The sequence below is a fragment of the Salmo salar genome, chromosome 25 (assembly GCF_965601325.2).
Source record: "Salmo salar chromosome 25, fSalSal1, whole genome shotgun sequence".
NCBI classification, from domain to species: domain Eukaryota; kingdom Metazoa; phylum Chordata; class Actinopteri; order Salmoniformes; family Salmonidae; genus Salmo; species Salmo salar.
The window spans coordinates 28529111-28550833 of record NC_138315.1 but is presented as its reverse complement, the minus strand read 5'-3'; the positions used below and the strand labels follow the sequence as shown (position 1 = coordinate 28550833).

Here is a 21723-nt window from a genome sequence, read left to right as displayed (position 1 = left end):
ATAGTCTGCAACTGTTAGATATCATGTAAGAAATAAACAGGAAAAAATTCACACTAGCAAATATGATATCTATTTTGACCAAGTGAAATAATCAGAGATTCAATTGCAATTTGGGATGGGCCTGTTTGTTGAATTGTGAACGTTGTTAGTACTGAAAAGCATACAAGTAATTCTGGGACATGATACTGGTAGGAAAGCAAGGAAGGGTAGAGGGAGAGGGAGAGATTTAGGGAAGAGCTGAGCAAACCTTCCAAACTTGTCCTTGCTGAGGGAAGCATTGTGATAGAAAGAGAGAAAACCACACAGGTAAACACAGGTAAAGTCAGGTAAACACAGGTAAAGTCAGGTAAACACAGGTAGAGTCAGGTTTAAAACATAGAACCATGCATCTACATGAAAAAGGCTTTAGGTTTTACTTCCAGGATATTTTGTTGAGGAATAGTTTGGTTTTATACACTGTGCACAATAATGAATGTGCTGCTTGTAAAAGCATTGTTCAACAACTAGCTCAGCCTATGGTGGAGACACTCCTAGAGTAGTAACACTGTAGACTGTAGAGTATCAAGGCTTTAAGTTTAAGAAAGGATATACAGTGAGCTCCAAAAATATTGCGACAGTGACAATTTCATTTTGATTTGGCTCGGAGGTTAAATTGCAGACAGTCAGCTTTAATTTTAGGGTATTTATACTGAACAAAAATACAAACGCAACATGTAAAGTGTTTCATGAGCTGGAATAAAAAGATCCCAGAAATGTTCCATATGCACAGAAAGCTTATTTCTCTCAAATGTTGTGTACAAATTTGTTAACGTCCCTATTAGTGAGCATTTCTCCTCCTCCATCCACCTGACAGGTGTGGCATATCAAGAAGCTGATTAAACAGCATGATCATTACACAGGTACGCCTTGTACTGGGGAGAAAAAAGGCCACTCTATAATGCCACAGATGTCTCAAGTTTTGAGGGAGTGTGCAATTGGCATGCTGACTGCAGGAATGTCCACCAGAGCTGTTGCCAGATAATATAATGTTAATCTCTCTACCATATGCCGCCTCCAACATTGTTTTAGAGAATTTGGCAGTGCGTCCAACCGGCCTCATAACCGCAGACCACGTGTAACCACACCAGCCCAGAACCTCAAAATCTAGCTTCTTCACCTGCGGGATTGTCAGAGACCAGCCACCCGGACAGCTGATGAAACTGAGGAGCATTTCTGTCTGTAATAAAGCCCTATTGTGGGGAAAAACTCATTCTAATTGACTGGGCCTGGCTCCCCAGTGGGTGGGCCTGGCTCCCAAGTGGGTGTGCTTATGCCCTCCCTGCCCAGTCATGTGAAATCTGTAAATTAGGGCCTAATGAATTTATTTCAATTGACTGATTTCGTTATATGAACTATAACTCAGTCAAATTGTTGAAAATGTTGCATGTTGCGTTTATATTTTTGTTCAGTATAAATCCATATCGGGTGAAGCGCTTAGAAATTACAGCACTTTTTCTACATAGGCCCCTCATTTTAGGGGACCAAAAGTATTGGGACAACTTCCCTAATACAATGGATTCGGAAAGTATTCAGACCCCTCGACTTTTTCCACATTTTATTACGTTACAGCCTTATTCTAAAATGGATTTAATACTTTTTTTCCCTCATCAATCTACACACAATACCCCATAATGACAAAGCAAAAATGTCTGGACACATAAGTATCCAGACCCTTTACTCAGTACTTTGTTGAAGCACCTTTGGCAGCGATATCAGAGAAAGAGTCCTTTAGGTGTCTCTTGGCAAACTTCAAGTGGGCTGTCATGCCTTTTACTGAGGAGTGGCTTCTGTCTGACAACCCTACCATAATGTCCTGATTGGTGGAGTGCTGCAGAGATGATTGTCCTTCTGGAATATTCTCCCATCTCCACAGAGGAACTCTGGAGCTCTGTCAGAGTGACCATCGGGTTCTTGGTCACCTCCCTGACCAAGGCACTTCTCCGCCGATTGCCCAGTTTGGCCGGGCAGCTAGCTCTAGGAGAATCTTGGTGGTTCCAAAATTCTTCCATTTAAGAATGATGGAGGCCACTGTGTTCTTGGGGACCTTCAATGCTGCTTAATTTTTTTGTTACCCTTCCCCAGATCTGTGTCTCGACACAATCCTGTCTCGGAGATCTACGGACAATTCCTTTGACCTCATGGCATGGTTTTTGCTCTGACATGCACTGTCAACTGTGCGACCTTATATAGACAGGTGTGTGCCTTTCCAAATCATGTCCAATCAATTTAATTAACCACAGGTGGACTCCAATCAAGTTGTAGAAACATTTTAAGTATGATCAATGGAAACAGGATGCACTTGAGCTCAATTTTGAGGGTCTGAATACTTATGTAAATAAGATATTTCTGTTTATTTTTTATAAATGTGCTAACATTTCTAAAAACCTATTTTCACTTTGTCATTATGGAGTATTGTGTCTAGATTGATGTGATTTATTTAATTTTATTCATTTCAGAATAAGGCTGTAACGTAACAAAATGTGGAAAAAGGGAAGGGGTCTGAATCCTTTTCGAATGCACTGTATGTGTATTAAAGTAGTCAAAAGTTTAGTATTTAGTCCCATAATCCTAGCACGCGATGATTACATCAAGCTTGTGGCGCTACAACCTTGTTGGATGTATTTGCTGCTTGTTTTGGTTATGTTTCAGATTATTTTATGCCCAATAGAAATGAATGGTAAATAATGTATTGTGTCATTTAGGAGTCACTTTTATTGTAAATAAGAACAGAATATGTTTCTAAACACTTCTACATTAATGTGGATGCTACCATGATTACAGATAGTCCTGAATGAATCGTGAATAATGATTAGTGAGAAAGTTACAGACACACAAAAACAACAAAAAATGTGTCAATGTCGCAATACTTTTGGAGCTCACTGTAAGGTAGTCTTTGATTAGTACAAGTAGGAACAGAAACATGCAAGTAATCCCAAGGAACCTACAATCCAATGAACCATCTACCAATGAACTTAAAAATAATATGGGCTAATACATTTCATGCACACAACCCGTAAAGTATAAGGCAACAGATTTGATCATTTGACTCACTGTACTGTTAATTTCCCAGATACATTGCAATATACAAAAAATATAAAAAGTAAAATGACAAAATTCACTCTGTTGTAAATACTGTATTTCTCTTAAAAATGTGCAAAATCAAAAGGAGTAAACAGAAAATATATTTCTCTACTTCATCCAACACAACCATGGTCTGAGACCCTAGTTAAGGTAAGTTGGTCTAATTTAATTTAATTTAATTTAATGAGCAGCACTTTGGTATTTGGTATTTATTAGGATCCCCATTAGCCGCTGCAAAAGGAGCAGCTACTCTTCCTGGAGTCCACATAAAACATGATATAATACATAGTACACTGTTAGTCAAGGACATAAATACATACATTTAAAACATCACACAATATCTAGGTCTAATACATAATACAGTGCACATTACAATATATATATATAAAATGGCTGTGTCTCTTCACAGTCCCCTTTGTGCAGTAAGGTGTTCTTTTATCTGTTTTTTAAATCTGGTTTTATTGCTAGCTTGAGTTACCTGGGGTGGCAGAGAGTTCCATGTAGTCATGGCGATATTCATTTTTTCACTCTTTATGTGATGCATAATGCAGAGAACACCGGAAGAAGAATTATAATTGAATTACCATAGTGAATTATTGTAATGTTTGTTTATGTGTCAATTAATCCCATAAGGGATGGGCTGCCAATTGGCGATTTGACACAGAAATATGTGGTTCCCAGCCTATGTTCTGGACCTGGGGACCTTGACTGTGAAGAGACCTGTGAAGAGACCTCTGGTTGCATGTATTGTGTTGTACTGATGTGTTCAAACTGTGTGCCAACTGCTTGAACAGACAATTTGGTAAATTCAACATATCAATACCTCGCACAAAGACCAAAAGTGATGCAGTCAATCTCTCCTCAACTTTGAACCAGTAGAGACTGACATGCATGTTACTGACACTTGTCCTCCGTGTACATGTAAGTGTGATACGTCCTGCTTTGTTCTGGACCAACTACAATTGACCTATGTCTCTCTTTGCCGCACATAACCACACAGCTGGGCAGTAGTCCAGGTGTGACAAAGGTAGGGCCTGTAGGACCCGTCTGGTCAACTGAGATGTCAAGAAGGCAGAGCAATGCCCTATCATGGTGTCATGACTGTCCACAAGAATCCAAATAGGTCAGGTCAGGTTTGCAATGAATAACTTCAATCAGACCTCCTCTCCATCTCTCCTTTAATAAGCATCCATGTTGTTGTCATTCTGTTAGGGACCTGTTTTCAGCGTATTAAGTCTCCAGTCATATGATACTGAGTTATGATTAATAAGTTGACTGTTTATAGATGTAGTAGGTAAAGACCTTTTAGAGTTTAATTCGGGAAATGGTAACTGTTTAAAGAACTGCTCTCGTGGTGCCCCAGATCCTAATGAGTTAATTGTTACATGATTAATTGAAAATCGGGTAACAATTAAACACAGTTAGATAAATAACAGTCTTCAGATTAATGTTAAAGTCAATTCATGACAATCGACAGACCTCTTCCCATTTTAGTAACCATTGAGTCTATATGTTTTGACCATGATAGCTTGCTATCTAGGGTAACACCCAGCAGTTTAGTCTCGTCAACTTGCTTAATCACCACATTATTCAATAATAGATAAAAAAAATCTAGTTACCCACTCTAAGACTGACTGGAGATCTATGCTAAGGGTGTAGTTATTTATTTTACTGCTGCAGCCGACGTGTATACTGTTGAGCTGTCAGCATATGTAGACACACAGGCGTTATTCAAGGTCATTGGAAGGTCAGGTAGCCTAGTGGTTAGAGCGTTGGACAAGTAACCGTAAGGTTGCAAGCTCGAATCCCCGAGCTGACAAGGTGAAAATCTGTCATTCTGCCCCTGAACAAGGCAGTTAACCCACTGTTCCTAGGTCATCATTGAAAATAAGAATTCTTTCTTAACTGACTTGCCTAGTTAAATAAAGATTACTTTTTTTTTTTTTGTAAAAACGGAAACCAAAAATGGCCCTACCCGGCTGCCCAGCGCTACACCACACTCAACTGAATGTGCATGAGAAGTTTCCATTAACGAAAACCCTCTGTGTTCTATTAGATAGGTAACTCTCAATCCATAATAAGGCAGAGGATGCAAATCTACGTTTTTTTTCAGCAATAGGCTATGATGAATGACATCTAAAGCTGCACTGAAGTCTAACAGAACAGCTCCAAATCTTCTTACTACCAATTTCTTTCAGCCAAGCATCAGTCATTTGTGTCAATGCCGAGCATGTTGAGTGCCCTTCCCTATAAGCATGCTGAAAGTCTGTTGTTAATTTTCTGTAAAATAACGTTGCATTTGATCAAACACCATTTTTTCAAAAAGTTTGCTAAGCACTTGAAACAGGCTGATTGGTTGGCTGTTTGAACCATTAAAGGGTGCTATGCTATTCTTGGGTAGCAGAATTACCTTTACCCCCCTGACACACCGCCTTCTAGGCTTAAATTGAACATGTGGCAAACAGGAGTCACAAGGTATTCCACTACCAACTTCAGCAATTCATCATCCAGGTTGTCAGTACAGTGAGGGAAAAAAGTATTTGATCCCCTGCTGATTTTGCCCACTGACAAAGAAATGATCTGTCTATAATTTTAATGGTAGGTTTATTTGAACAGTGAGAGACAGATTAACAATAAAAAAATCCAGAAAAAAACGCATGTGAAAAATGTTATAAAATTATTTGGATTTTAATGAGGGAAATAAGTATTTGACCCCCTCTCAATCAGAAAGATTTCTGGCTCCCAGATGTCTTTTATACAGGTAACGAGCTGAGATTAGGAGCACACTCTTAAAGGGAGTGCTCCTAATCTCAGTTTGTTACCTGTATAAAAGACACCTGTCCACAGAAGCAATCAATCAATCAGATTCCAAACTCTTCACCATGGCCAAGACCAAAGAGCTCTCCAAGGATGTCAGGGACAAGATTGTAGACCTACACAAGGCTGGAATGGGCTACAAGACCATCGCCAAGCAGCTTGGTGAGAATGTGACAACATTTGGTGTGATTATTCGCAAATGGAAGAAACACAAAAGAACTGTCAATCTCCCTCGGCCTGGGGCTCCATGCAAGATCTCACCTCGTGGAGTTGCAATGATCATGAGAACGGTGAGGAATCAGCCCAGAACTACACGGGAGGATCTTGTAAATGATCTCAAGGCAGCTGGAACCATAGTCACCAAGAAAACAATTGGTAACACGCTACGCCGTGAAGGACTGAAATCCTGCAGCGCCCGCAAGGTCCCCCTACTCAAGTTCAGAGGACAACTGGGTGAAAGTGTTGTGGTCAGATGAGACCAAAATGGAGCTCTGTGGCATCAACTCAACTCGCCGTGTTTGGAGGAGGAGGAATGCTGCCTATGACCCCAAGAACACCATCCCCACCATCAAACATGGAGGTGGAAACATTATGCTTTGGGGATGTTTTTCTGCTAAAGGGACAGGACAACTTCACCGCATCAAAGGGACGATGGACGTGGCCATGTACCGTCAAATCTTGGGTGAGAACCTCCTTCCCTCAGCCAGGGCATTGAAAATGGGTCGTGGATGGGCATTCCAGCATGACAATGACCCAAAACACACGGCCAAGGCAACAAAGGAGTGGCTCAAGAAGAAGCACATTAATCCCATAGAAAGTCTGTGGAGGGAGCTGAAGGTTCGAGTTGCCAAACGTCAGCCTCGAAACCTTAATGACTTGGAGAAGATCTGCAGAGTGGAGTGGGACAAAATCCCTCCTGAGATGTGTGCAAACCTGGTGGCCAACTACAAGAAACGTCTGACCTCTGTGATTGCCAACAACGGTTTTGCCACCAAGTACTAAGTCATGTTTTGCAGAGGGGTCAAATACTTATTTCCTTCATTAACCTGTTAGGGCTAGGGGGCAGTATTGACACAACCCGATTTAATCTGGTTACTACTCCTGCCCAGTAACTAGAATATGCATATCATTATTGGCTTTGTATAGAAAACACCCTAACGTTTCTAAAACTGTTTGAATGGTGTCTGTGAGTATAACAGAACTCATATGGCAGGCAAAAACCTGAGAAGATTCTGAACAGGAAGTGGCCTGTCTGACAAGTTGTTGGTCATCTTGGCTCTTTTTATTGAAGACTGAGGATCTTTGCTGTAACGTGACACTTCCTACGGCTCCCATAGGCTCTCAGAGCCCGGAAAAAGCTGAATGATATCGAGGCAGCCCCAGGCTGAAACACATTATCGCGTTTGGATAGTGGCCGATCAGAGTACTCTCTCTTTGTACGTATACACGCTTTCCCGGTCGGAATATTATCGCTTTTTTACGAGAAAAATTGCATAAAAATTGATTTTAAACAGCGGTTGACATGCTTCGAAGTACAGTAATGGAATATTTAGAATTTTTTTGCGCCATGCTCGTCACCCTTATTTACCCTTTCGGATAGTGTCTTGAACGCACGAACAAAACGCCGCTATTTGGATATAACAATGGATTATTTGGGACCAAACCAACATTTGTTATTGAAGTAGAAGTCCTGGGAGTGCATTCTGACGAAGAACAGCAAAGGTAAAAACATTTTTCTTATAGTAAATCTGACTTTGGTGAGTGCTAAACTTGCTGGGTGTCTAAATAGCTAGCCCTGTGATGCCGGGCTATCTACTGAGAATATTGCAAAATGTGCTTTCACCGAAAAGCTATTTTAAAATCGGACATAGCGAGTGCATAGAGGAGTTCTGTATCTATAATTCTTAAAATAATTGTTATGTTTTTTGTGAACGTTTATCGTGAGTAATTTAGTAAATTCACCGGCAGTGTTCGGTGGGAATGCTAGTCACATGCTAGTCACATGCTAATGTAAAAAGCAGTTTTTTGATATAAATATGAACTTGATTGAACAAAACATGCATGTATTGTATAACATAATGTCCTAGGGTTGTCATCTGATGAAGATCATCAAAGGTTAGTGCTGCATTTAGCTGTGGTTTGGGTTTATGTGACATTATATGCTAGCTTGAAAAATGGGTGTCTGATTATTTCTGGCTGGGTACTCTGCTGACATAATCTAATGTTTTGCTTTCGTTGTAAAGCCTTTTTGAAATCGGACAGTGTGGTTAGATTAACGAGAGTCTTGTCTTTAAAATGGTGTAAAATAGTCATATGTTTGAAAAATTGAAGTTTTTGCATTTTTTAGGTATTTGAATATCGCGCCACGGGATTACACTGGCTGTTGAGTAGGTGGGACACAAGCGTCCCACCTAGCCCATAGAGGTTAAAATGCAAATAAATGTATAACATTTTTTGACATGCCATTAAAATTATAGACTGATCATTTCTTTGTCAGTGGGCAAATGTACAAAATCAGCAGGGGATCAAATACTTTTTTCCCCTCACTGTACCAGGTCATTTTTCCAGGACTGACAGTGTACTGACATCCCCAGGGCAAACATTTCTTTCCCAGTGCTAATACAGTGCTAACTGTGATTGTCCAGTTGTAACAGTGCTTCACCAGTGCTTTCCCAATGCTAACAGGGTCATTGGAGAGTGAGTAACAGACTGAGGTCAAGGCTGTTTCCTCATAAGAGACCCTCCCTCTGACCGCATAGTAGAGACCCTCCCTCCCTGCACTCTCAGTCAGTCTCTTGTCTATGACAGGACTCGTCTATCAGGACTCAGACTGAAACACACAATACAAAGGAGTTAACTGAATTCCTTTATCACCCACTACATCAGTGGACTAATGAACTGTTGAACTGATTATTGACATATGGATGGATGATTTATGTTTTTTCTGCTGTACTGCTATCTGTTTGTACTACATTGATTGCTGTTTTTGTGACTGTGTCGCTGTAAGTACAGTATTTCCCGTCGGGATTAAACTGTGTATTGCTATTCTGTTCTAATAATGTACCTACCATACAGTGGGGTCCATACTGCCAGTTAAGCTTCCACTATATTGGTGTTGGGTGCATAGTTTAATTCTTCTCAGGCTGAGTTCTAAAGATGCTAGATACAGTAGGCCTTCAGTACAGTACCATCTTCCCTGATATATATCTCCTCTCTACTGACAAGTCCTGCATAAGAACAACCTAGATAAGAGTGAGCTTCCTGTTGTCTCTGTAAAGACTAGGAGGGTTCTGAGGAGGGGCTCTGGGCTGCTTCCGGTTTAGATTTCCCCTTCAATTATATGACGTCATAAGAAGCTCTCCTCTCCACAAACAAGGTTATTTTTGATCATTCTGGAAACCAACATTTTTTTTTTTTTAAATGCTACATTGCATTATAAGGGGGTCATACATGTTTATAACAAGTCTTACAATGTACTATAACTACACCGTAAAGCATTATACCGGTTACTCACTTTTAAAACAAATATTGCACTCTGTGACACTGATACACTACATAAACATTATCGTGACAGAAATATTATCAGAAATATTATCACGGGAATCAGGTGGTTGTGTAAGTTACATCAATATAAAAAGCAATACTGCTGGCCCAGACAGTAGTGTCCAACTTGCAGCCAGCTGTCATAGCAGGGGTCTCATTGTTTTGCTGTCAACAATGTTAATGCTAAACTATAGGCTCTTCTTGGTACATCATTGTAATGCGATGCTACTGGCGGCAGAGAAGTCAGGCACAGGAGAGCGGAAACTGATTTATAATGGTTGTGTTTAATAACCATAAACCACCGTCAACAGAACAATATAATAAACGGGTCAAACAAAACCCGGTAAATACCAGCATACCGTGCACAAGCACTACAACAAACAATTACGGACAAGGACATGGAGGGGAACAGAGGGTTAAATACACAACATGTAATTGATGGAATTGGAACCAGGTGTGATGGAAGACAAGACAAAACCAATGGAAAATGAAAAGTGGATCGGCGATGGCTAGAAGGTCGGTGACGCCGCCCGAACAAGGAGAAGGACCAACTTTTGGCGTAAGTCGTGACAATAATCCCATATTGTTAGCCACTGAATCTTCAGATTCACGTTACTTGCTGAGTGGATATGAACAAAATACAATAGATCTCTATTTTGGATGAATTGTCTGTTTAATTCTGTTTGATAAAGCAGTTTGTCTAAGCAGGTTGATTTACTGAGGTAGTCCTAGTAGACTTGTGCAGTAGACTACAGTAATGGGATACACCTGTGGTAGTAGTATTACATTAAATTGTATTTGCCACATGCTTCATAAACAACAGGTGTGGACTAACAGTGAAATGCTTAGAAGGCATGTGCAGTAGGAATGGGCAGTAAACGTGTGCCGTAGGCCTACTGCAGAAGTGTACAGTTGTTTGATTTACTGAGGTAGGCCTTTGCACCAGCCTACAATCACAGTAGCCTACAATCACAGATGAAACAGAAAAAGACATCTGAGATTCTTCCTAAATGCTTCTGTCAGCTAGTATCAATGCCTACCAGTTGCCAAGCAACCGATCTGTTAGTTCAATGCACAAGCATCAACCTGCCGCCACAGTTTCAATAAGTACAGTATGTTTTTTGATAAAACAAGAAATGTACCATGGGTATAAAACCTTTGGCATGTAGCCTATTGTGTCATGCTGAACATAAAAACTGAGGTATATAAATGGAAATATATGAGTAATAGGCTGAATATTACACACAAATTGACTGCAACAGAGAGTGACAAATCGTCACACAACTAAGCTCTTGCGTGTTGTGGCAATCCTGTATCTTGTGGTCATCATGATAGTCATCTTGTGTCCTGGGGTACGTTTTTTCGTCTGAATTCTGTATCTGCATAATGTTTTTATGCTAATGTTTCTATCACATCTAACTTGAATTGAGAGTTGAGGGAGTGAGACACAGAAGATGATTGTGTGGTGCCTATAAAGGGATAGGCCTACTAGGCCAGGTAGACCCTCAGCACAAGGGTTGGTTGGCTGGAGGGTACTAGCAGACAGACAGTCAAGGCAGAGAAGCATGATTCTCCACTAGCCTCCATTCAGCTACACACTGGACAGCCTCCAGCTATCTTCTATCTGCTGCCAAGTCGGCAAAGAATCTCTGATACCCAGTCTTTGTCCCAAATGGCACCCTATTCCCTATATAGTACACTACCCTGGTCAAAAGTAGTGTACTATATAAGGAATAGGGTGCCTTTCGGTACACAGACACAGTACTCTCTCTCATCATTAAAGGACTGACTGTCACTGTATCAAAGTCATTAAAATGGACAGCTACACTCTAAGAATGCTCTTCTCTGTTACACTGACTGAAACGTCTAGTAGGGTTGGTTGGTACCCAGATTTTCATACGTCTCTGTACCATAATGAGGTATACGGTATTACTGGAAGTGCACACAAGGGACACACAACATTTTTTAGCAGGGATCTTGATCCAGGATGGGATTGAATGTTTCTGCTGTAACCAAGAAGCTTGATCATTACATCTGGCCACTTAGCTACCAAGTTAGCAAACCAAATACATAGCCGGAGCCCTGAACTGGATATAGATTTCATATAGTTATACTTATATTTATAAGCAGTGGCGTAGAACGCACCCCCGCAGCTGCTGCTGTTTTAATGGTATTGAAAATCATACCTTTGTTATTTCGAAATACCTCGGTATACGTTATAAATGGTATATCGCCCAAACCTAACGTCTAGTATGGAATCTGACATTCATGACACACCTCGCCAGTCCACACTATGAATAAGTAATATATCAGTCACCCAAGCCACGGACTGTTTACCTGGCTACCGTCTAGCAGATGGAATCAGTACAGGTGCATCAGAGCCAAGACAGAGAGACTAAGAAACAGCTTCCATTACCAGGCTATCAGACTGTTGAACAGACATCACTAGCCGTCTATCAGGTGACACACACACACACACACACACACACACACACACACACAAACAAAACGCTGCTGTCCCATGGACACTTCCTGTTTCACACTGAGTATTTAAATACTGTATTCCCGACATAATGCATTCTAATATTTATACAACTGTACTTTGTATTTAGTTACACTGTTTATACACACTGCATATTTATTTATATACTGGATTCTTGACGTTGCTCACTGTAATATATCTACTGCTGTACATATCATTCCTAGTATATCCTGTGAAAATTATTCCGGTGTACATACATATAGATTGCATTTTTATTACTGTTACAGTGCTATTTGAGTTGTTAATTGGATTCATCCTGACGTTCTTGATTGCATATTGTAACTTGTTTACTCTTTAAATATTTGTGTACTTGTTTGACATTATACTGCATCATTTGGAGCTAGTAACACAAGCATTTTGCTGCACCCACTATAACATCTGCTAAACTGTGTATGCAACCAATAAACGTTGATGAGTGAATACTAATACACTAGTAATAACGCTACTAAGAGTGGTTTTCTCTGTATGGATTTACAATTAGTAAATTAAACACCATGGGCCAATTTCCCAGACACAGATTAAGAGTCTTGGACTAAAAAGCACTAATCTTAATTTGTGTCCAGGAAAGTGGCCCTTGTATGGAATCGGTATATCACAACGTCCCCACTATCACTATGAGTAAGTGTAACAAACAAATCATAAGTATCTCTAAAACTCTGGCTTCTTTAAAATACTTCTCCCTTCTATCCCAGGAAAATGTGTGTTTACTGAATGTTTTTCAAACCAGGACCTATACATTATGTGCTACGGCGCATCAGACATTTATAACAACTGCATAACAACCATATAACATACATGTATACCAACTGTAGATACTGCCGTGCCATTGGTTAGTAAGTAGTATGCTTCAGTCATGATGTGCCAATATGTGTCTGTCAGATGGTAACTGCTAATCTGACTGATTATAAATGTGTTCCCATTATATTGATCTCTGACTTCAATCTTAGCATTGGCTAAAGAACCTAGAAAAGCATTCCTTTGTCAATTTATTTGACTAATATTGTGGTGCTTTATGCAAGTATGCAGGAGAAACTATGTAACTAGCTAGCTAGCCATCAAGCACAACAATTACTGCAAAGCTAGGCATGTAGTTACATTATAGGCTATTTCAGTGAGATACTATTTTATTTCAAGCCAGTGAACCCTAGCTTTCAGTAGCCTATGAGTTATTATTCTTTTTACACGAAGATTGAAATAGACCAATCTCAGAAAACAGTGATTTATTTGTCCTATTGATGAGTTGGCTTGGCTAGCCAAATAACGTTAGCTTATCTGCAACACATTTTCAAGAGGGCCTTAACTGGCATTCTGCAGCCGTAGCTGTCACGCTTTGGGTTTCAAAATAAAGGTTTCTGCCATACACCACATATGATTTTGGGGGGTTTGATCTTTCAATCTCTTGAATGCAGTACAATGTATTATGAACCGAAGAATTACACTGGTACCTTACCTTCTTGATATTATAGATGCGAGTGAGCATTCCGATGCCCCTGTCGTTCAAAATTGTAAATTTCTCGGCCAGTTTTTGCTGGCCAGGTTGGAGCGAGCCGCGCGACAGTGTTGCCGACATAGCTACTGATTCTTGTAAAATATTTGTTGTAGAATTGCTGCCGCGTTTTGTTTGTTGTGAAAATAGTGACACTCCAGTGCTACAATGTTACAATTCGCCCATTCTGTGGGTGGAGCGGTTTCGCCAATCCCCACTCCTCTCTCCCGTCGCCGTTTTTACTAGGTGTTGTCCTATTTTACGAAAACGAGGCTGACAGGCTTTTTCCTGCAATCCAAATGCACGTCACGTGACCAGCATTTTATTCTAGGGAAGGAATATGGGCCTATATGTAGGCGGCTACACCCACGACAAAATAGTTCTCAAGTATTTGATCCTACATTGAAGGCCTACATTAAAAAGGCAACAATAAAGTGTGGCTGGATGTCTCAATGTGAATATTTTATATCAATGTCCTAAATCCTCAGTTATGTTTGAACATTATGATGACAGCATGTAAAATAGACTTTGAAATACTATACCACTGTACCAAACTGAATAGCCTATGGGACACACACACACACACACACACACACACACACACACACACACACACACACACACACACACACACACACGCTTCATGATGGCATCATGTGATAGTGACATCTGTGACGCCTAGAAAAATACTCTGGTCCCCCATAAAGCCTGAGTGACTAATCTGAGTTCTCAATTTTCAAGTTGGAGTTGACAAAACCTGCCCATCAACATGCAGGAGTCCATTTGAACCAGGAGCTAGGCACTGTGAACATTACATCCAATGGAGTAGCCTAGACTGGTCTGCCACTCTATCAATCTAACACTGGATTCTTTTTTTCTCCTTTGCTTTGTTTTGAGAAGACAAAGGCGATGCAGTCTCTTGCCCAGGAAATCAAGACATTTTCCAAGACCAATTTGAGAAAGCAATGCACCCGCGTGACGACGTTGAGCGGCAGGAGGATTATTGAGACATGGAAAGGGTCGACTATACATGTTGTAGAGGATAAAACTCAGCCTGAGACAGCATGTGGCTATGTACAGGACAACAGCTGGGACGTACAAGTTGGAGTTATTAAACCATATTTACTATTAGGTGAGTGGATGTCGATGAAATGTGTGTTATTGACAGGGGATAATTGACAGGTGCCTACACAGACACACATACTGTAGCTGTCAGTATGATATGAGGCCTTACGTTTTCAGTTTGTTGTCTCTGAGACTGAATCTACTGGATTATTGCATGTAAACACATTGGATTTTTTCCCTTTACACAGTTTAAACTCATGTTTTTGAAAAAAAAAAACATTTTTATCATTACTGAAGTAAATATCATAAAAATATCTATGATCAGTAAAAAATATTTCAATTTAAAACAATTTCTTACAGGCTCACAATTTGATGGTTGTTTTTTCTTGTTGTAGGCTCACAAGATGCTGCACATGACTTTGGCACTTTGAGAAAATATAAGGTATTGTTTTATGTAATAGAGATAAGCTTTATATTTAATACAATTTTCTGTCTTGTTTTGGTGTTTCATAGATGTTCTTCTTCCATTTCAGGTGTCCCACATCTTGAATGTAGCCTATGGTGTTGAAAATGCATTTCCAGACCTGTTCATTTATAAAACACTGAGCATTCTGGACGTTCCTGATACTGACATAACATCCTATTTCCAAGAGTGCTCAACATTCATAGACCAAGCAAATGCAGAGGTAAGTTGTATGTGTTTTCACAACATTGTAGGCTAATGTAGTCTAATTGGGGGCTGCAATATCCAGTTTCCTTTTTGCGGTTTTCTTTCTTTTTATGCTTTAATACCGTATCTTTCGCTGCATTCATCTTACCTGACAGTTTCAACATTCCTACTCATCATGAAAGGTGACACATCATGAAAGTTACTTACACTTCCTAACTTTTATGATTGATACCGGTCTCCATGATGTGGTGGTTGTAAAGAAAGCGGTATACGTTAATAATCAGATGTTTTATATCAAGGAGAAACTATGCATAGTCACTTTACCCCTACCTATATGTACAAATTACCTCGACTAACCTGTACCCCCGCACATTGACTCGGTGCCGGCACCCCCTGTATATAGCCTCGTTATTGTTATTTTTCACTTTAGTTTATTTTGTAAATATTTTCTTAACTCCATTTATTGAACTGCATTGTTGGTTAAGGGCTTGTAAGTAAACATTTCACGGTAATGTCTACACCTGTTTTATTCGGTGCATGTGACAAATACAATTTGATTTGATAATCACTTTGCTGTATATAGTACATACTGTAGGTAAAATGACTTTACTTTAATAGTAATTTCTTTGAGTGTTCAAGTTGATGACCTGGCATATATCTGATACTGGACAGCAGTGAGCCAATGCAAGGCCTCCCTCCCTACCAGTAGGTATCTAGGTATCCTCCCTACCTCTGTATCCACACTGTAGTAAATAATACATGGCTGAGTTTTCACCATGCATAATTTAGCCTGTTGTAGAAAGATCTTATCACTGGTGGCCCTTTGTTTGCTATACAACCTTTTACCAAATCGCTGTGCCTATCACGAAACAACCTGACACTGTCACATGTTGCAAATGCACCAAAGGTTTATGATTACAATGACTGGGCCTATTGGAAATAAGTTTCCACTCTCTGTTGAATGGAGGTCAGTGGCTCTTTTTACTTCCCTATGTAATCTGGGATACCATGCAGGGGTAACTCCAACTGCCTAATCAAAGCATCCATGTGGCTTTTAGCTAAGTGGGTGTCACGTCCTGACCCTTGTAAGAGGTCATTTTCTATAGTAGATGGGTCAGGGTGTGACAGGGGGTGTTTGGTTGGTTTTCTTGGTTTTCTACGGAGCGGGCGTGCTGAGGAGCGAGTGGATGAACGAGCAATGGGTTATGGTGTGATGCGCAATATATCGCCCATACGCACTCACAGCCCGTTGCGCTCGGTGCCAGCTCCTCACTGGTGTAGGGCGAGGATGGTCATTCAGTCAGAAAGGAGTAGGCCTGCTCAGCATGCCCGGTCTCCAGTTCGCCTCCATAGCCCGGTACGTCCTGTTCCTGCTCCCTGCACTCGTCCTGAGGTGCGTGTTACCAGTCTGGCGCCACCTAAGCCAGTTCCACGCATCAGGATTCCAGGTCACATTCCCCATCCAGAGCTTCCTGCGACAGTTCCCCGTCCAGAGCTTCCGGCGACAGTTCCCCGTTCCCCGCCCACAGTCCGGAACCTACTGAGACGGCCCACAGTCCGAAACCTACTGAGACGGCCAACAGTCCGGAACCTACTGAGACGGCCAACAGTCCGGAACCTACTGAGACGGCCCACAGTCCGGAACCTACTGAGACGGCCCACAGTCCGGAACCTACTGAGACGGCCAACAGTCCGGAACCTACTGAGACGGCCAACAGTCTGGAACCTACTGAGACGGCCCACAGTCCGGAACCTACTGAGACGGCCCACAGTCCGGAACCTACTGAGACGGCCCACAGTCCGGAACCTACTGAGACGGCCCACAGTCCGGAACCTACTGAGACGGCCCTCAGCCCGGAACCTCCAGCGACACCCCTCAGCCCGGAGCCTCCAGCGACGCCCCCTCATTCCGGAGCCACCAGCGACGCCCCCTCAGCCCGGAGCCTCCAGCGACGCCCCCTCAGCCCGGAGCCTCCAGCGACGCCCCCTTAGCCCGGAGCCTCCAGCGACGCTCCCGCAGCCCGGAGCCTCCAGCGACGCTCCCTCAGCCCGGAGCCTCCAGCGACGCTCCGCAGCACAGAGCTTCCGGGAATGATCTACAGTCTGATTCTTCTAATAATGATCCACAGGTCGGTGTTACAGAAGCGGAGGGATCTGCGGGCGGAACGAGGGTTACGCCCGGAGCCACCTCCGTTGCTGGGGGATCAGAGGGATAGGAAGGTTCTGGGTTTAGCACCAGAGCCGCCATAGACTTTTGTCACCCTCCCTACCCTCCCCTTGTGTTTTTGTGGTTGTTTTGTTGTGGGGGTTTTTGTGTGCTGTCGGGGTCTGCACCTTTGGGGGGGGGGGGGGGGGGTGTACTGTCATGTCCTGACCCTTGTAAGAGGTCATTTTCTATAGTAGATGGGTCAGGGCGTGACAGGGGGTGTTTGGTTGGTTTTCTTGTTTTCTATTTCTAGGTTTTGTGTTCTAGGTTTTCTATTTCTATGTTGTTGGTTTTTTGGGGGTTGATCTCCAATTGGAGGCAGCTGGTCCTCGTTGACTCTGATTGGAGATCATATTTAAGTAGGGTTTGTGGGTTTGTGGGTTGTTAATTTTGAGTAGTGTGTTTTCCTCTCTGCGTCACAGTTTGTTGTTTTTGTATTTTTAGTATTTGGTGTATTGCAACGTTTCACTATGAATAAAAAGATGTGGAACTACAACCATGCTGCGCGTTGGTCCAATCATTCTGACAGACGTGACAGTGGGAGAGTAACTCTATCACCTTATAGCTTGTAATTTTCCCATTATGTGTGATTAGCATAAAAGTATTTTATTAGATTGACCTGTGTGAATTGAAGACATGGGGTTCAAATTTAAAGCAGCTGAGCACATCAGGTCTCATGCTTTTGGACTGGATAGCACTAAACTGACATAAGGCATCATATTCCCCCAAAACATTCCTTACTCCAGGACACTTGAACAGGTTTCCTGGGGTAAGGAACACATTTTTTTAAATTAAGTCCCTCAGTTGACCACCTGATTACTTTTTTTGTTCAAGCTGGGCTGAAGTGTGTTTGTGCACATTCTACTAACATAAGGCTTGTTTCTCTCATCTTCCCCCTCAGAAAGGAGTTGTGTTGGTTCACTGCAATTCTGGAGTCTCGAGGTCAGCCTCGGTCGTCATTGGATACCTGATGTCCACGGAAGGAAAGCCTTTCAATGATGCGTTTACCTTGGTGAAATCGGCTCGGCCAGCCACGTGCCCAAACCCAGGGTTTCTTGAACAGTTGAAAGGTTTCAAACCGAAAGGGGGCATAGAAGCCAATGGTGTGGGCTATGCATAAGCAACAACCGCAACACCTCCAGGGCCAGAGTAATGCATTTCATCATCAGCCACTGTTTCTCACAAGGAGGCCATTCTGATGTGTCCAAAATTGTGCCCTATTTTCCTATACAGTATAATGCGCTGGGGCCCTGGTCAAAAGTAGTGCAACATATAGGGAATAGGGTGTAATTTTGGATCTTACTATGACCCCTAATACCCAAGGTACCCCAACATCATGTTGAGGTGTTCATTAGACGCCATTTTTTCAAAAGCCCTACAATGCCCTGTCAATATACACTGTGGGTCCAGTGATATTCAATAGTTAAACATCTCTGTTATCAATTTCTATAAACCACTGAGGGTGGTATGAAGCCACAATGGAATTTAAGAAAGGTATACATATACAATTCTCAACTTTATGAACCATGTCTGTGCAACAATTCTTAAGTTCATTTTGAGTCTTTCCTTTTTTGTACCAAAATATGTGGGGTGAAAATTAGAGAAAACTGACTAAACTGTATTATTTAATATAGTTTTAATTTTATTAACTTAAATCTTGGTTTAAGAAATATTATGGACATCCTTACTTTGTCTTAACATATTATTTATTGTATGTTATCTATGGCAAGGGATTTCAGAAACTTTCCTTGCCCAGGGTCCCCCACCCATGCAAACCGACAACCCCGGGACCCCCATCATTTGTTAGCAAAAAGTAAAATAATGTCTTGTCTTATCATCAGGTGAATGATAATTGCAAGTATAAGTAATCCATTTTAAATGAATAGATTTGGTAGACTGTTTAATTATTTGGACCTCCCCACAGTTCATTGGAAGTGTAAACTTGACTCAACTTGCTGTTGTGAAGCAAATTATCTGCAATTCTACATATTTTTCCATTGAGTTGAGAGAACATTTAGCAGATTTGAAGCTAATTTCCAGCAATTCTATGCATTTTGCCGTGGCTACCGCTGTGTGCTTCTGCTCAAACATTATTAAATCAATGTGCATGTGCCCTGTTATTTTCGATTCTCCCTGACTGTCTAGCTTTTATTTGATTGTTAGTTCTCAAAAATGCTACTACTTAAAACTATACATAGTTCAATATCTTTTCTGCATGCTTTCTATCTGGGTTTGGTAGTTTAAGTTGACACTGAAACTGTTTCCATCCCGAAACTGCGGCCTAAGAATTTTTTATACAGAAAAAACCCTGGTAATTAGCATCATATTAAAGGGATAGTTCGAGATTTTGGCAATGAAGCCATTTATCTACTTCCCCAGAGTCAGATGGTAGCATACGAGCTAGCATGCTAACGGTTCCTGTAGACTTCCAGTTATTGTGCTAACGGTAGTTAGCATTGGCTCGTGAAATGACCTCTAACGTCCTCCATACTGGACGCAGAGACTTAACAATAGTATCCACGATGGTATTCTGTTGTAGCAGCGATATTCATAAAAAAAAATGTTTTCACATAAAATCCCCAAAAATATTTCCACCAAATTTGAAAACCCCTGATCTATGCGACGTTGAGTAAACTAAGATAATAATATACTGCAGGCTAGATTTTAAATGTTATAATGTACTTCCATGATTTTGTAACAGACATGCATTATTTTTAATGTTATTATTATAAGTTTAAAATGTTGTTTTTTTATTGCAAAAAAAATTACTATGATTGTGGGTGATTGAAATATGTTTATTAATGTTAAATTCTTTTATATGAACATGTTTGATAAAATGTTATGAACTCTTGTTCTAGAATGTAAACATATAATTATTCTAGTTAATTATTCTTCAATACTCAATGTAGGCTAGACTACTGCTAACATTTACAACATAATATATGTTTCGGGAACTAGTGTGAATTGCGTTGTCAAGAACCTTTGTTGATTAATGCATAAATGCACCCTTTGGATCAATGTGTGTGTGTAAATTCAGAATATGTTTGAATAAAATATTGCTACTGAAATGTTTATCTCCATTCAATTGAGTTTATAAAGTTATTCTATCCTATTCTATCCTTGTTGGCTGATTATCGTGACATTAATTACATCCCCAACAAAGCACATCTGATTACAATGGCAGTATTATGTCCTCATGCATAATAACCACTTATAAACATGTTATAATCATGTAATATAACATTTAGTAGGCTATAGGCTACTTAGACAGGACTAAACTCTTTGGACAGATGCACTCGATTAATGGGCTTAATATCACACATCGTCAAAGCAGTGTAATTTGATGATTAGAACATTATTATTAGCCTACACATTAAGTATGTTAACATGCACACTAATAATTCGATATTAACCTGATTGTGGCAGTAAGCAGAGTATGTAAATAGTCACGTAAACACCTTACTCTGCTTATCTAATCGGCATAAGGTCAAAATCGAAGGTAACATACGCCGATTAAAACACCTGGTTTTCTGAACAATCTTTCGAATTGTTAGGACATCTAGACAGAGTAATCGGAGTTCAAGCGGTGTATTTGATCTGCGCATGTGCCAGCACCAGAAGCGCAAATCTCCCTCTTATGCGCGAGTGAAGTGAGTTCACAAAAAATGAAAGTATGCATTTTAGAAATAGTTTATGTCCAGACTTTATATGTCCGAATTCAGAATCAAATATGCTTTTCAAAAATAACATGGTTACTGTGTTAGAACGTTTATTTTGATTGGCGATTTTCTGCATTTATCAAAAGTCCCATCAGGTACTGATGTCAGATGTGTCCATGTAAACAGGATCATTAGGGAGTCGTTCTCGCAAAGCATGTAAACGTTTTCAACGAACTATTATATTAATCTGACTATCCACTCACATGTTTGAATAGGGCACAATAATGCCAAATGCCGTTGGCGCGTATGTTTGTCACGTTCAATCACAACAGAGCGGTTCAAATATTGCAGCCTAATAAGAGCGGCTCTAATATTGCAGCCTAATAAGAGCGGTTCTAATATTGCAGCCTAATAAGAGCGGTTCTAATATTGCAGCCTAATAAGAGTGGTTCTAATATTGCAGCCTAATAAGAGCGGTTATAATATTGCAGCCTAATCGAGAGGATGCTGTGGTAGAAAAGACAACTGTGTTTAGACTACTGAACATCAATAGCAGCGAGCTGGGAAGTGAGACCACGAAACTACTACTAGGCTACAACTAGGCTGTATGGCATG

At 40.8% G+C, this 21723-nt stretch overlaps 2 protein-coding genes across 9 annotated transcripts in view; one reads left to right on the top strand and one right to left on the bottom strand.

Annotated features, from left to right (window-relative positions):
• LOC106586470 (nck-associated protein 1) overlaps positions 1 to 13780 on the bottom strand; it is a 64961-nt gene extending 51181 nt beyond the window's left edge. For 4 of the 8 annotated variants that reach the window (XM_014173819.3, XM_014173818.3, XM_082969081.1 and 1 more), the window contains exons 1-2: positions 13473 to 13780; positions 248 to 265 (exon numbers count right to left, since the gene is read on the bottom strand). In XM_014173819.3, the coding sequence (XP_014029294.1) occupies positions 248 to 265; positions 13473 to 13592 (138 nt within the window). In that variant the 5' untranslated portion in view covers positions 13593 to 13780. The remainder of the gene's footprint in view (positions 1 to 247; positions 266 to 13472) is intronic. The other 4 variants (XM_014173820.3, XM_045707899.2, XM_014173821.3 and 1 more) reach the window with 1 other exon arrangement.
• A 483-nt stretch (positions 13781 to 14263) lies between these two features.
• On the top strand, positions 14264 to 20480 carry dusp19a (dual specificity phosphatase 19a). Its single transcript, XM_014173645.3, has 4 exons — positions 14264 to 14640; positions 14969 to 15015; positions 15107 to 15259; positions 18351 to 20480. Exons 1-4 carry the CDS (start codon positions 14418 to 14420, stop codon positions 18567 to 18569), a joined length of 642 nt encoding a protein of 213 aa, XP_014029120.1. The 5' UTR covers positions 14264 to 14417; the 3' UTR covers positions 18570 to 20480.
• Positions 20481 to 21723: the final 1243 nt, after the last annotated feature.

Coding starts and splice junctions, on each gene's coding strand:
- dusp19a (XM_014173645.3), top strand. CDS start 14,418: ATGCAGTCTCTTGCCCAGGAAATCAAGACATTTTCCAAGACCAATTTG. Junction 15,016..15,106: donor GCACTTTGAGAAAATATAAG/GTATTGTTTTAT, acceptor CTTCCATTTCAG/GTGTCCCACATCTTGAATGT. Junction 15,260..18,350: donor TAGACCAAGCAAATGCAGAG/GTAAGTTGTATG, acceptor CTTCCCCCTCAG/AAAGGAGTTGTGTTGGTTCA.